The sequence below is a fragment of the Phalacrocorax aristotelis genome, chromosome 1, assembly GCF_949628215.1.
Source record: "Phalacrocorax aristotelis chromosome 1, bGulAri2.1, whole genome shotgun sequence".
Classification (NCBI taxonomy): domain Eukaryota; kingdom Metazoa; phylum Chordata; class Aves; order Suliformes; family Phalacrocoracidae; genus Phalacrocorax; species Phalacrocorax aristotelis.
Window position 1 is genome coordinate 150,733,421 of NC_134276.1, and position 15,400 is coordinate 150,748,820.

The 15,400-nt window shown below is 45.8% G+C and overlaps 1 protein-coding gene across 3 annotated transcripts in view; it reads right to left on the reverse strand.

Moving 5' to 3' along the window:
• Window positions 1–7,762: 7,762 nt before the first annotated feature.
• The window catches only part of WNT5B (Wnt family member 5B), a 72,484-nt gene continuing 64,846 nt past the window's right edge, over window positions 7,763–15,400 (reverse strand). For all 3 annotated transcript variants that reach the window (XM_075115824.1, XM_075115825.1, XM_075115816.1), the window contains exon 5: window positions 7,763–8,333. In XM_075115824.1, coding sequence (XP_074971925.1) covers window positions 7,875–8,333 — 459 coding nt within the window. In that variant the 3' untranslated portion in view covers window positions 7,763–7,874. The remainder of the gene's footprint in view (window positions 8,334–15,400) is intronic.

Consider the following 15,400-nt stretch of genomic DNA (forward strand, 5'->3'; position numbering starts at 1 on the left):
GGGCGCCGCCGCCAGGCCCCGCCCCCTGGCCGCGCGGACGCCCGCGCTGCGCCGCGCCGCGCCCGCCGGCAGCAGCCGGCTCTGATTGGCTGAGGGAAGAGAGTGACGGGCGCGCGGACTTCTATTCGCCGCTGGCGTGGGCCAGCGCGTGTCTGGGGCGGTTGGCTGGTGGCGGTTCGTGGTGGTTGGGGCGCCCGGCAGCCTCTCTGGAAGAGCCGGCCCCCTCGGCGCATCTCCTCTGGCTCCCCGCGGGGCGGCGAGCGACCGGGAGCGGGTGACGGGGGGTTCTCCGGTGACACCGGTTCCTCTGGGCCCTGCGCTGGCGGCGGAGTGTCACCCTTGCCCACAGAAAGCGGTGTCACAGGAAACCCCAAGGCAGGCGGCTCTTCCCGCGGGCGTGGCGGAAAGAGGCCCGAGAGGGGTCACCCGTGGGGACCACACAAAGCCATCCAGGCTGAGAGAGGCACTGTGAAACTCACCGGGGAGGGGAGATGTGAGGTGTCCCAGGGGCCGCCACAGGTCCTGCTGAGGGGGGAAGGGGTCCCGCTGGACCAGGGTTTAATGGTCGGGACTGACCTGTGCGCTCCAGGGCATGGCATGGAGCAGGCAGGCCACAGCCAGTGCAACGCCAGAAAAGTGATGAAAACTGGATGGTGTTCCCAGCCTGGTGGTGCTGGAGGCATCTGGGAAGCCTGGCTCTCGTGAGAGGGCCCAAAAACCAATGTCTGATGTAGAGGCACAGAGAAGCAACACCGAAGGGAACAAAAAGTTCCTCTGTTGAGTAATGGGAAGCATAGGCAGAACAGCAGGAAAACCTGTGTGACGTGGAGATCTTGGCTTCTGAAATCATGTCCTTGGGGAAAATGGTGGAAACCCTAAGCCTGAATGTTGTAGAGTGAGACTAGGACTCACTATGGAAACACTATCCTTATAGAGGACAATCTTGAAGTGCCAAGAACGACCGGCTGATCTGGGTGGACTTGTGTAGTTTGTGTGGCTCTATGCACACCAGTGCTTTGCTGAGCCACATTCCAATACGCTGGTACCCACACCACGAAATTTTAGCTCAAACCGGTGGCTGATAGTAACAATATAGTTAATGGAAGCAAAATTTTCCCTATAAATCAATATTTGTAACATTTTGATCCCTAATACCCACCAACACTGAAGACATACTGGCCATTCCTTAAAATTCTGTTTATAAAACTATGATTCCCTGTACTCTCCTTCAAAATATGTTCCATCTCATGCATTCGCTAAAATCTTTATTTGTGCGAAGGGAGCAAGATAGTTACTGAACATCACAGTTGCACTATTACATGTATTTACAGTTTCTCTCATCAATCAAAATGTATTTTGATGGCCATCAGGCAGCAGCACGGAAAGTAGCAGCTGCCACGCCCACGCCAGCTCCACCCCATGCTGGTCAGATGAAGTATTTCCTGCCCTGTCTTTCAGTATTTCATCTGTAAAATGGCACTAATAATCTAAAAATATTTGGAGCTCTAGTGACAAAAAATATATATAAAAACTGCATGTCATTTTCGTCTGTCATTTGACTTTCATCTGCCACCATAACATGTGCTCAGCCAGTTAAGAGGGAAATTGAGATAGGAATACTTTCATTAAATATTAAATAAAATTAATTAGGGTGGTTTATTCTGGTTCGAGAGCCTGGAAATCGAAAGGGAAAGCTGTGCTCTGCCGTACAGGGCAAACCATTCAGACAGACACATTTTAAAAAACTGAGTTATGTACTTCCTGGGCATTTGCAGGTATTCCTAGAAATCATAGCATTAATATAAAACGTTCATTGCCTCAATTCCCTTCTCTGATTGCCCTAAATACACGGCCCTGCACTTTGTGAAAGTTGGCAGGTCATTAGTTAACTCTGTTGTTGTTCCCGAGCAAGAGAGAATGAATTTGCCTGTGGTGGATGAAAGGGAGGCTGGCCAGACTTATCATGGTGAATTACAGAGGGCTGCCTCTCTAAAAACCTGGTCTAGATATTTTCTGAGCCTGAGAAAGGTCATGGCTAAGCACTTGTGCAGCTCCTTGGGGCTGCGCACGAGGCAGGTCTGCAATTAGCACCAGTGCAGTGACTGTGACAGTCATTAAATGACACTGACTCTATCCCACGTCATTTTCTTCCCCGGCCCCGGCCCCGGCCCCAAAAGGCAGGACTGTAATGTGTCCTTGCACAGCAATGCCGCATCCTGCCCATCCCACATGATCAACACGCTCTTGCAGTCATGCGAAGGACTGACACAACTCTGTGGCACTCTAGGAAGAGCCAGAAGACAAATTATGATTCAGAATAAAACTGCCCTAGGGGAAGGAAGAGCCTGGACCTCTTTTCTTTTTTTTTTTTTTTTTCAGGATATGCCGTATTGGTGCAAGCCTTTAAACTGTTTCATCTGTATTGGCAAACATACTTGAGTGGCTCCCTTCTGAATTCCCCAGGATGGCAGCCACCATGTGACAGCACCATGCGGCAGCACTAATGGGGAAGGGGCCTGGGGGAGGTATCATAATCTCCCTGCCTCCCAGTAAAGCAGTGCCTACTCATTCTCTTTGCATTTCCTTCCTTATCAAACTCGTCTTCCTCTCTCAAAGCACAGAGGCCTGACCCATCACGTTACTGAAGGCTGGTGCTCGCTGCAGCCACCATGTTCCAAAGAGCCGGAGCTGTCGCCACTAAACACAGGGCGGTCAGACCCAGCTTGCTTTGGGCGGGCAGCATGGAGAGGTAGCCGTGACACTCTGGGCAGGTGTCCAACCTGAGTGTCACAAGGCAATATTTAGTACTCCCATTTTATGGCTGCTGCATTTTATCCCTGCTCACAGAGGAAGGAGAACTCCTGACCCTACTGTTTGTTCCCCCTTTCCCTCTGTCTGTCTTTGAGGAAATGCTGCAAGTCATGCCTTTTTGTATCCTAATGCAAAAAAAAAAAAAAAGATTTCAACTGTCATTTAAACAGCGCTAAGAAAGAAGACAGTATAGTAACAGCTTCAGGCCCTGCAGAAGATTGACAACAGGGGAAAGGCATAAGCATGTCGTGATCATTGTATTATGCTGGGGGTTTTACTATTGTTATTTGGGGATCTACAATGGCTGATCATGATTCTTTTTGTCCTTTCTGGTACATGACCTGTTGGCCACAGGAATCTGTTTTGCTTATCTTTAAGGCTGGTTATATTTAGACTTCAGAACTGGCATGCTAACAACGTGGCCCAGTCCCAAAGCCACCAGCTACCTACACTGGAGCTGGAGCTGGGACAGGCCACCCGCTCAACGGTCTCTGCGTCCATCAGCCTTCACACACCGGGTACTGGTGCCTACACCAGTACTGGAGCCTGGCGGGGAGTAAGGGTGTGGCCAGGATACACATCTAGACCGAGGAGATGGGACGCATCTCTGGGTCCCAAGGGTTAGACATAGCCAGAGTCTCCCTTTGAGGAGAAGGGGATCCGGTATTATGTTCGTATCTGCTCACTGTCTGTCATATAACAGTTCCTTCAGAGCCTGCCATTCAGTGAACTTGATTTCACAGAGTATCTTCTAGAATCTATTTAACCTGAATTGTAGCTAAACAAAAGCCAAATGAACGTGAATGACCATATAAGCAGTAGGTTCTAGAAAACCTTGCGACAGACACTTGAGAAATGCCCTTTAGTCACTGGAAGGTATTTTCCAAGGTCTCCTTGGGATGTTCTCTATTTTCATCAGCTGATGAAAATACTGTCTATATTTCTGTACCCACAGGTGATTAGGAATGTCTCCCACAGCGTAATTTAAACCTAAGCTTCTCCCTGGACAGGGTCAAGTGAGCAGAGGGAGAGACACCCCCACTTGCATGTTTCATTTTATATGACTGAACAAGATCTGCTTCATTTGTGCTTTGTCAGGGCTACAAAAATTGGCTTCATATAGAAAGTGTAAGTTACACTCAAGCTGCATGTCTGGGTTCAACTTGGCTACCTCCTGAATTGCAAAAGGCAGCAGGCTCTCCGTTACAATGAGCTCTGGGTAGGCACAGACTTCCTGGTGACAAAGAATGGGAATCTCCAACCCATGCAAATGGCCTAGAGTCCAGCGGTCGTAAAGGGTTCATTTAAATTCTCTCACAACACTGCCACTATCTTTTTACCATAATCAATATCAAATGGAAGTTTCCGTTTGTTCTGGGATCAGCTATTGCTTAGCTTACCTTGCAGCAGAACATACCAAGGCCTCATTCAATCACATTAGAACTTACATATTACTAGCCAGTTGGAAAATGATGACAGATTTGCATCCTGTTGTGCTCCGTTTAGGAGCTGATGTTAACTGACTTGTAATAACTGTATATTTGCGTAGTGCCTTTAACTCAAAAATATTTTAGTTTTACATGACTTATGGGTGGTCATTACTATCAGCCTTGAAGTGCAGCAGCTTCAGGGTTGGAATGTGGCTCTGGCTACCAGCACACACTATATAATAGAGTATTGTGTGAATAACTTATCCATACGAAATTGCAAACAGAATTTGAGCAGACAGGTATTAGATTCAGAAACCAGTCTAACTTCCCTAAGCCTTGCTCTTGCTACCAGATATTCAGTATCCATAAATAAACAAGCCCTGAGTTCACCTCTATTCTGTAGAAGGGCCTTCCCTCCAGTGCTGTGCCGGAGGAGGGCTTTGCTGCAACAGACCCTCCAAAGCTCCTGCTGAGCGCCCCAGCAACCACCTCCAAGCATCTGACCCGCCGAGGTGCCGCTGAGCCTCTTTGTCCCGAATCGAGCATGTCCCTGCACAATGGGCGTACGGCTGTCTGCCTGCCAGAGTTAATGACCGTGGAGGGTAGGCCTTCAATTACCCTTTTTTCAGCCATATTTCTCAAAATGCTTCACAGAAAAAGGAGGTATTCCGCTCCTCGTTTTATACAGGAGGAGGCTGGAGATTAAAATGCAAAGAAATTAAGTAACTTGTTGATGATTACAAAGCAGATAATCAGCAGAAGTCAGAGTCAAGCTTAGCTCCCCACCCCCACACCCCTCTGCTGCTTTGTGCATCTAACAAGGCACAACTTAAAATCCACCACTTTTTTAACTTTCACGGTAAAGAAGCAGTTCTGCTACAGCTTTCTGTTTGACTTTCTCTGGCTTTGCATCAAACCAAACCAGCTGTGCTCTTATTTATACTTACTACCACCCTAAGGAGGTTCTTTTTTTGTGGGGGTGCCATAGAAATTAAGTTTTAAGCTAGAGTTCAGTGGGATCAAATGTTTGGGATACAAAACTCCCAGAAAGTCAAGAATACTAAAACCTAGGACTTGTAAAAAAAATTTTTAAAAGGGGCTGGGGGGGAGGGCAGGGGGAGAAATCCAATGGTAACTTCTATCGCTATATAGTCCCAGTCCAGTAGGAACTGCTGGCTCCAACCAGGCTGCCAGAGGTCCGGACTGCTGTGACAAAAGGCCAAAAATAATCTTTTTTCCACCCAGACAACATTTTAGGTGGAAAAAGAAGGACATATCCAGGGATACCCAGATGAATAGTAGCCCTGACAATGCCAGTTTTTCCGCTCCCAAAGTTGTTTATGCCCATAAAATTAATTGTGGTCCCAAACTGCAAGGAGAGCTGTGACTCCCTTGAATGTGTGGTCTTTATCAGAAGGGCCAGATGAAATGATTTTGAATTATTAGACACATTAACGATGCCTGAGGGTGTCATACACAAATAGCTGACACCTTTAAGTACTGACGCAATAAGGATGGACAAGAACATGAGGTGAGGGTGGTGGGAGGAAAGGTCTTTTTTAGATGTATCCAAGGTAGAGTAAGTTTTATTACCGGGCTAAAAATGTATAGTATCCCAGGAGTGAATAGCTCACACATTTGATCTGATCTTGGGCTCAGTCCAGCTCCCACTGAAGTTTAATGGGAGTTGGATCAGGCCACTGCACTCACATTTTTTCCATGCATGGAAAACTATTTCCGTTACTTTGAATTACAATACCACTGGCTTTGGATTTTATAAAATAAAATAAATCTAGGCCACTGTTTATATTCCAAGAAACTGTATTCTGGGATGCCAGCAAATATATTGCCTGTTGGATTTAAAAAAATAAAATAAGAACTGGACACATTGGTTTAAAAAAACAACAGCTCCTAATTATTAAACATAATTTTTCTTCCTAGTGCTTTTCTGGAGTCCTCAAATATTTGAAGTATGAAAGGTACATATAAATTCTTCTCTGGTGGTTGAAATGGTGGAATCTGTAAAACTGCAATGCCTTATAAGAAACAGAGGTTTAATATAAAAATAATAATCTTCATGACTGGCTCTTTGCTTATTGGCATATTTTGTGCATTTTAAAATTTACAGTTAAAAAACCCCACACCCATGGAATGTCAGTAACAAAGGAGATGTATATTAGCAAACCCTTATATTTTGAGGACTGGATCCTCTCGATTGTTCTGACTGCAAATGAACTCTGCAGATGCTGAGAGGCACAGGAAATGTCTTGTGCTAGAAACAGCATTTGTTCGCTGCCTTATGAATTAGATTCTACTAAAATTCCAACACGGTAAGACTGATTAGCAGACTTTGGTAATGCCTTCTGCCCTAGTACAATTTTATTACACTCTTTTATTACCAAGGAAAAACACAGAAAAGACTTCCTTCGGTGAATCTGCCCACATTCTGAGAGCAAACGTAGCTGTGGTTAGTTTATGCAGGGGAATAGCATGGCTCCTGCACTCTGAAATACAGAGCAGCAAAATAAAAGACACCCCACCAAAAGAATAAAACAAAACCACACATGTACACAAGCAGCTCAGGGGAAGAAATGTCACTGAGGGGTGTTTAATGTTAAAGAGAAACTATACATCTGGGATGGTGGTGAGGAGGATTTAAGAGCTGAACAAGGTGACCACCTGCATCCACTTCAAAGAGGAAAACCGGCAGTGGTATTAGGAGTGCTTATGCAGTCATGTGCACATGTGTGTATGCAATGCTTCTTTCTACTAACAAAATATGGAGTACATTGCCTTTGCAAACATCCCTGGGCACCGGCAGCTTCTCCTCTATATTGACAAATGAAGTTTCAGCATGGGATTAAAAGGAAAAAAAATCCAAAATCTCCCTCATGCACAGAGCCACGTAGTCTGGGTGGGACAGATTTTCCCTTTGCCCAGGCGGTGCAGAAGAGCTAGGTGCTTCAGGGCAACTCCCAGGCTGTGCCCTGGTCAGCCTCAGGTCACACCTTCCTTCCTCACAACAGCAGGTTGTAAACCTTCCTCCACCACACTGTGGGCTGTGCAGCATCCAGGAGTGCTTTACAGGACTCTGGATTTTAAGCCATATTCTTGTAGAAGAGCCTTGGCTAACCTTCCCTCCAATGTGACAAAGCCCTTTAAGAGGGGCCAAGAATTGGTTCTAAATTCACCAGTGGGTTTAGTGGGGTGGCAGGGTTTGAAACGCAGATAACTAGGACTCACCCATGTTTGGCTGTAATTTCAGATGTCCAATAACTATGCAAAATGCTGAGATTTACAGATCAGAGCAGAAAGAAGCCACCCTTCTCCTTCTCAATGGCTTTGTTTCTGTAATGGAAGAGTGTGTGCTTGTGTGCAGGGGGGAGTTCACTTTGTCAACACCTCCTCAGCCTCTTCACCCTGACGCATCCACAGGGAAATGCACCCAAAGACAAATTCCCCAGCAGAACTGCAGGAATGGCAAACCAGCCGGCCTGATGGGGGAAATTTCAAAACGAAAATGTCTCTTAAATAAGCTTCTTTAATTATTATCATCATCTGTTTATTTATACAAATATAAAATATATTTATATAGATTTATATAATATAGATTTGTTGCTTTGGTGGCTCTTTTCATTTACAGACGTACTGGTCAACGATCTCTGTGCACTTTTTACACTTGACATAACAGCACCAATGGAACTTGCAGTGGCAACGCTCCACCTGGACACTCTTGAACTGGTCATAACCCCGTCCGCAGCACATCAGCTCACACCCATCCATGCCCTCTGAGGTCTTGTTGCACAGTCGGCCCTGAGTGCCCAGCGAGCCAGTGGTCTCATTGCGCAGGCAATAGTCCGGGCTGGGGTCAACGTAGACCAGGTCCTCTTGCGTCGGCATGTTGAAACGGTTGTTCACCAGCTCCAGCTTGCCCTTGCGGCTGATCCTCATGGCAGCGGCGCTGTCGTACTTCTCCTTCAGCAGGTCGCCCACCTTGCGGAAGTCAGCCAGCTGCAGCCAGCAGGTCTTGAGGCTGCAGGAGCCCGACACACCGTGGCACTTGCAGGCCACGTCCGCTAGCTTGTACACAGCCTGCGGGAAAAGGAGTGCAATCAGGCAAAGCTGCATTTATTCCTGCTGCACTGGCAGCTGGCTTAATGACAATGAATCCATCACATTTTCATAACTGCTTTGATTATCCCCTGATTTCTATTGTTTCGCCCTTCAGAAGAGACAAAAGTCTCCCGTTGCAACTGCTGCATTCCTGTTCCCTAAATATTTCTATTTCTGGTCACATTGCCTCGAAACATGACTACCCCAGCTTCTTTTCCCCTGGCAGATCTCTCACTTGACAACAGGATCAAGAGCAGGAAAGAAGAGAAAGAGTCCCACCCACATGGGCTCTGGAAATTCCCCGAGTCTCACGGACCACCATGGCATTGCATGTTTTTCCCTTCAGAGCTGTGAAAAGGGAACACCTGGGAACCTGCCCATTTCCTACCACCTGCACCAGGAACCATCTGCATCCTGTTGAAATAAATCCACAGACCCACACCCTTTCCCTCTGCTGAGAGAAGCTTGTTCAGGGGCAGCTTCCAGAGGAGGCGTTGCTTTCCAGAGAGGAGCAAGCAAGGGGTGGCGGCAGTGGTGAGAAAGATGAACACCTCCACCCCGGAGCAGAGCAGCCCACCCCTGCCCGAGGTGTTAACCAGGCGGCCCCCTCGAAGAGCAGGGCCGACTTGCAAGCCCTAACTGCAAACCTGCGCCATCTTGTGTCCACACATTTCCCTGCACTGACAGGACCGTCGCCACGCAGAAGGGCCTGGTTTTTAAACAGCAAACGCAAGCTTTCAGTGCTCTTTTCCGAGATACTTTCAGCTACGTTTACAGGAGTCTGCGGGGGCTGCAGATGCATCATACCCCGGAAGATCCGGCATCAAAATTAGCAAATAGTCTTGAAAATTCAGGCCAGTGAGTGTTAAGCCCTCAGCAGAGCAAGTATGGGGCATAAAGGAAAACGGTGGTTACCCTCCTCCTCCCTGCACTAGCTGTGAGGAGAAATATTGAAAAATATTCTACAATAACAAAGATCAAAACCTAGGAAAATAAACTGAAATGCAGGTTGGGTTTGTTCTTTCCATTCATTTGAGAGACAGGTACAAAACTGCAAATTTGTACAGGCACTGACAAGAGTTTGTGAAGTGGAAGAGCTGGCATCCCCACGCCATCAGAGCTACTGTGTGTTACAGCAGCTTACCCCCCCAGCCCTTGCTTTTCACGCTGTCGCCATCAGGCTCACATCTGCTCTCCCATGACCATCCTGCACCCCGCACGTTCGCAGGGCAGTGCCTCTGCCAGATCCCACATGCCAAGCTGAGCTTTTTGGCACCAGCTGCAAAATCATTGCCAGCCATATCTGGTGGGGGAGATCAAAGAATGTGAGAAAAAACTAGGATGTTCTGAAGGAGACGGCAATATGTCTTCTAGCCAGGTTTTCTGCTGAAGAAAGCAGCCAAATACTGAGGTTTCTTTTCTGCCTCACTCACTGACACAGAAGAAAGCTTCCCAGCTCTCTGCATTCACTTGCCAAGGAGTAGGTGATTAAGGCAATTGAGCATAGTGCAAGCAAAACCTTCTGCCTACGACTACATTCTGGACCAACAGCGAGAGGTCAGAGTTCTCTTACAACAACTGGTTGCTCCTCGTCTAACTAACGTCCAGTGCTTTTGACAGCTAGTGAAGATTCAATTTGGCTTAATGACTAAATCACATGGAGGCCAATCCAGCTCCCAAGAAAGTCAATGGAGTGAGTCCTTAAAACAGAGAAGCTTTAGTTCTGCTCCTCAGAGCTCAATTTACTGAGGCAATCCCTCACGGCACAATGTAACAGCTACAGGCTGCGAGTTAAGCACTTGTCTTGGATCGAACTACAACTGCAGCGGACCAACCACACCGTTACTTAAGGATTCCTGCTGTAGTATAACCAGACAGAGCTACAGCTGAATTTCCCGAGCCCCAGACACTTACTATATCCTCACTGCATTGCCAGCCTGCTTGTTATAAGCTTGTGTTAGCACTTTCTGGTTATGGTTCTGTCAAATCCCAGGCCACTCGTGCCTCCCTTGCCCTTGCATGTGTTTTTATAAAGTATTATGATTCTTCCTAATCCTGGGCTTTGTTCCTTTAGAAAAACACTGCAACTCGATCCCTCTCAGTTAATGTCATGGGACTGAGTTCACTCCGACTTGGCTTTAAGCAACTGATGCTCAAAACATCTGGCCCATGTGGGTAGTAGCTGTGCTGGGGAATGTGAATGCTACCAGTTATCACACGTAAGCATGGCACCACTCAGCCCCCCGCAGCTCCCACTATCAACATCCCATGGAGGTAACCATAGATTCAGCTCCTAAATGGCCCTCCCACTCTCCCCCTTTGCTGCCCAGATGCGGGAGAAAGCAGAGGAAATCGGAGAATTCCTCTCTGACCGGGCTCAGGTCAAGGTAAAGAATAACAGACCCCACATGCAGTTCTGAGGGCAGGGTCTGATCGATGGCCATGCCACTTAAACAGGTTGAAAACACCTCTGATGTTTTAAAGCCCCTTCCCATAAGCCCAAGTTCTCTTCCAATTCTTTTTTTGCAAGAATGGGAACAGGAAGAGAATTAATGGGGAATTCCTATGTGGTCAATTAGCCAGACCCCCTTCCAGGCTCTTCTGGCAGTGGCTTGAGTGACTGATGACTGAGGCCTGCCATATGCTGACTGGGTAAACAGGGCAGAAGGACTGACTGCCACAGTCTGCCAGACAGGGCAACAGATAAGGAACAGGGTGGGGGAAATAAGAGAGGATAATGGAGACCAATTGGAAGAAAAAGACAGATGGAAGGAAAGGACATATTGAGATAACAGCCAAAGACAAACAAACAAGGGCAATAAAGCCAGGAGCCACCATCACAAGGACTCTGATGTGGAGTGAAGGGGTGATGGGGTCAGGACTGCCTGAAAGATAAAAAACCTCTGGTCCCCTCCCATCCCTCTCAGCTCCCTCTGAGAACCATGGAGAACGTGGAGACGATCTTCTCTCCTGCTACCAGAGCTCCTCAGGGTTCAAGGAGAACTTTCTCACTTACAGGAAACTGAGTGAGGGGACATGCCAAAAGTCTGCCTAGAAATCAGAAGGCATCAACTGAAACACTGGCTGGGACAGCAGGGCAAGGCTGTATGGGGCATGGCACCTGATGGCCACTTAGCGATACTTACTGCTGTGTCTCCTTTCTTTCAGCACCAACTTTTGGGAGTATGGAGTTACACATGCACCTTCCTACTTCCAAAACCAGAATCTCAAAAGCAAAAACTTAACATTTAGGAATGCAGGACTAGACGGGACCTCCTCGGTTATTAAGTACGATCTCTTGCTGTTGTAGGCACCGCTTCAAATAATATTTTCCTTAAATGTATAGAGTGCCCTTTTAAAACCAATTAGGTTTTCAGCCACCATTATTCTGATCACTCTTCCAATGATAAAGTATCTTTTTCTAATTTCCAGCCTAAATGTATTCACTTTATGCCCATTTGCTATTGTGCCAAATTGGCTTTTTGCGTAAAAAGTACTTTTCCTCCCCTATTATTTCTCCCACCAACACAGACAACAGTCATATCCTCTCTCAACTTTCACTTTGCTAGGCTAAACATGGCAAGCTATCCAAGCCGCCTTTTTAAAGAAAAGATTTCTATCCCTTGGGTCAACCGTAACAAGCCTTTTCTAGTCTGAGGTCATTTTGCTTGGGAATATGAGAACATTCACTATTCTGGGGCCTCAAGAGAGCTTAATACAATGGCATTAGTATTCCCTTACGTTTTATGAAAAGACTTTCCCTGGTACATTATAGGACATTTACCACCTTCCGAGCCACATTACATCTGCAGTCATCGGCAGCTGACTGCTGCACCCAATTCTTTTCTACTCGTTTTGTAATGGCTAAAAGGTTTTTCATACAAGACCTCAAATAATGGTCTTAATGTAGTTTTATTGGATGTCATTAGCTGCTGTACAAAACTCAGATTCTCCTCTGTATTCCTAATAACTGCCACCTTTGTATCATCAGCAAATTTCTCCAGCCCATTCCTAATTCTTGTGTTGAGGCAGGTCCTTGAAGAACTCTGCTGATAAAGCTCTGTCAAGATCAACATACATCCTTTCACACAACTGACATCTTTCCTTGAACTACTTTCTTGTTCACCTCATAGGTGCTGCGTTTTTCCTTATCTTTCCCAATTTAACCAAGTGTTTCCCATGTTAGAAATACATTAAAAGTCTCACAGAAGTTCAGATAAATGAGACCTATCAGATCTATTTTGCTTTTTAGGAAATCAGTGATGTTCTAAATGATTGTGTGATCAATCTTTGAGAAATTCTTCTCAAATTATTTCCCATTTTGTCTCTTTTTCTGAGATATCTTTTCCCCCAGGTCCTCCTGTAAACACTGCCAAGGTCACACTGCTGGTGCTACCAGGTGCCAGCTCCTTCAGAATGCGAAGAAAGAAAGCCGGCACTCCTTCTGATTTCAGAGCTTACGCTTCCACCTTGGTTGTGATAATCTCCATTTGCAGCCTTTCCCCTTTGCTCCCATGCTAATATATTTCTAAAACCCAAGAGGAAAGGCTGCCCTGTACTGGTCAAATACCATCCTGACCAGGCAACCCTGGAATCTGTAGCAATGCCATCTCAGAGCCACCCCAGGTCTCATCTCCATCCAGATACTTGCATATTAATCCCCTTTCCCAATCCCAGCACCTCCATTCCTCACTACCCCCAAATCCTCATCCATTCAATCCACCCCAAAAGCCTCACTCTCATTTACTCCGGAACCCTCTGTTCTTCCAGCCCTTTGCTGCCACTTGACTCCCATCTGAGTCATGCAATCCAATCCTAAACTACCCTCCATCAGCAGCCCTCTGCACCATCCCACCCACCTCAGGTCTGCTGGCCCTGAACTTCAGTGCTTGCTGCTCAGCTCCTCTTCCTCTACCTGTCTGAACACAACAGCTGCCTCCTCATGCCTTCCAGGATGCCAGCACCATCAGCCACTGCCTACTGTGATAGACTCTGCTTGCCCCAGGGCACCCTGCCTGGCTTCCCCCAAAAAGCACACTCCCAGAGGGTTTTAAAAATTTACACTATGAGCACTTATTCCCCTAGGCAGAATGCTGAGGGCAGAAAAAGACATCTCCATAGTGCAGCAGACACACAGCACCCCTCCACATGAGCACTGCCCCCCATTCCACTTGAAGCCCCAGGTAAAGCACTCGCTTACTATGGGGATGAAAATGACTTTGTATTTAGACTCTGCCCCATCCTCATCGACTAGCAATCTCCTTTCTTCCAACCTCCTCCAATCTGCAAAGTTAAAAAAACTTTCGCTGCTTATTTTACTACCCTTTGCAAGGTCTGACTCAGCGTGATTTTTACTCTTCTCACTTCATCTTTACACTTCTTGACCTCTAAGACAGACCTTTTCGTTATTTATTTACTATCAGTTCTTTTTTCCATTCTTAGTAGGCTCTTGGTCTATTCCTAACAGCTTCTCTGCGGTAGTTATTCAGTGAAGTCTGGATATTTTTCCTACAAGCTTTTTCCTCTTGCTTGGCCTGCAGAATTGTAATGGCTTTAGCATCTTTGACTTGAAAAAGTTCCAGACCTCCTCCACATCAAGTTCCTCGGCTGAGTTTACTAACCTGCTCCCTTAGTTTATCAGAGTTTGTTCTTTGAAATACACAAGGTTAATTACACACTGGTTTATACTTCCATTTAATTTAATCTAAAATGACTTGCGTTTGTTTAAACTAAGGTTATTTTCTATGGCCATCTGTTCTACTGGGTCTACAAAAAACAAGCTTCAAATAACACTGTCTATTGCTGGTCCCTTTGCAAAGCTTTTGCCCATGTCCTTGTGTTAACTGGAGACACAGGAATCGCCTTGAGAATTCGTCTATGGATCTCAAAGAGGCATGGGAACTGCAGCATTGCAAGCACAATTTGAACAACCTTCTTGCCTGTAGTAAAGGCAGGACGTAACTGTTCTTAGCTCTGTCCTTAGCTCTGACCTTAAAGCAAGACAAAGCTTTCTTCCATCTAAAACCACATCATCATCTGAAATCATAGCTCGGTGAGATTCTTGCCCATATAACAAGAATAACAAGACAGGGCAGTGTTTTACCCATTCTGTAGAGCAAGTATCTTCTCACTTGATCTTCTAATACAGATGTTACTACAGTTCAACTGGCGCCTCAAAGTATTGGCCATATTCTGTCTCTGGATCCCTCAAGGCAATAGGACTGCCTGTTAAAAAGTCTCATAACATATTCACTCCTTATTTTTAGGCATGGTATTTATTTGTAGTAATCCAAGTTCATGACTCCAGACATGTAAGATGTTCAAAGCAAATAATGCAGGGAAGAATGTCACTGTCAGACTACTACTCTGGGGAGGAATGCCCCCCCCCCATTTCTAAGCAAATGCAGACCCTCTGTTCTTCTAAGCCAAAAAAACCCTAACCCCAGACGAAAACCCACTCGCAAACTAAAACCCACTCAGTTCTACAGCTTTGAAGTCCACCTACTGCAAATTTACCCCAATTTGATTTTGCATAAGAAGCATTTGGAACACTTCAACCTGACACATTGATTTCACAATCAAAAAAAAAAAAAAAGGCAAATCATCTTTGCTGGCAAAATGAAACTGAACTTACATGCAGAAAAGACAGGCATAAATGGGAATGGGAAAGATTAATTCATTAACAATTAGAAGAAAGGGCAGAAAATTGATAAAGAAACTAAGGATATTGGTTAAGAATGTGCAAAAGAGCAAGGCTAAGTACACTTAATAGGATTTTTTAAATATGCATTAGAAATAAAATTGACCTTAGAAAAGCTCACTACTAGGGAAGAATGATAATTTTAAACACCTTGTGGAAACGTCACAAATATTCATGTAAGTATTCCTGTTCTACATTTGGAAAGAGGCAGGATTACACAGTTGTACCGCATATGAAAGATGCTACGTCTTCCAGGCAGAGAAATTGTGTAAAAAGCAAATGTGCATACACTGAACACATACAAAGGGGGAAACTTCACCTAGGTTTACAGCATCAGTGAGACCAA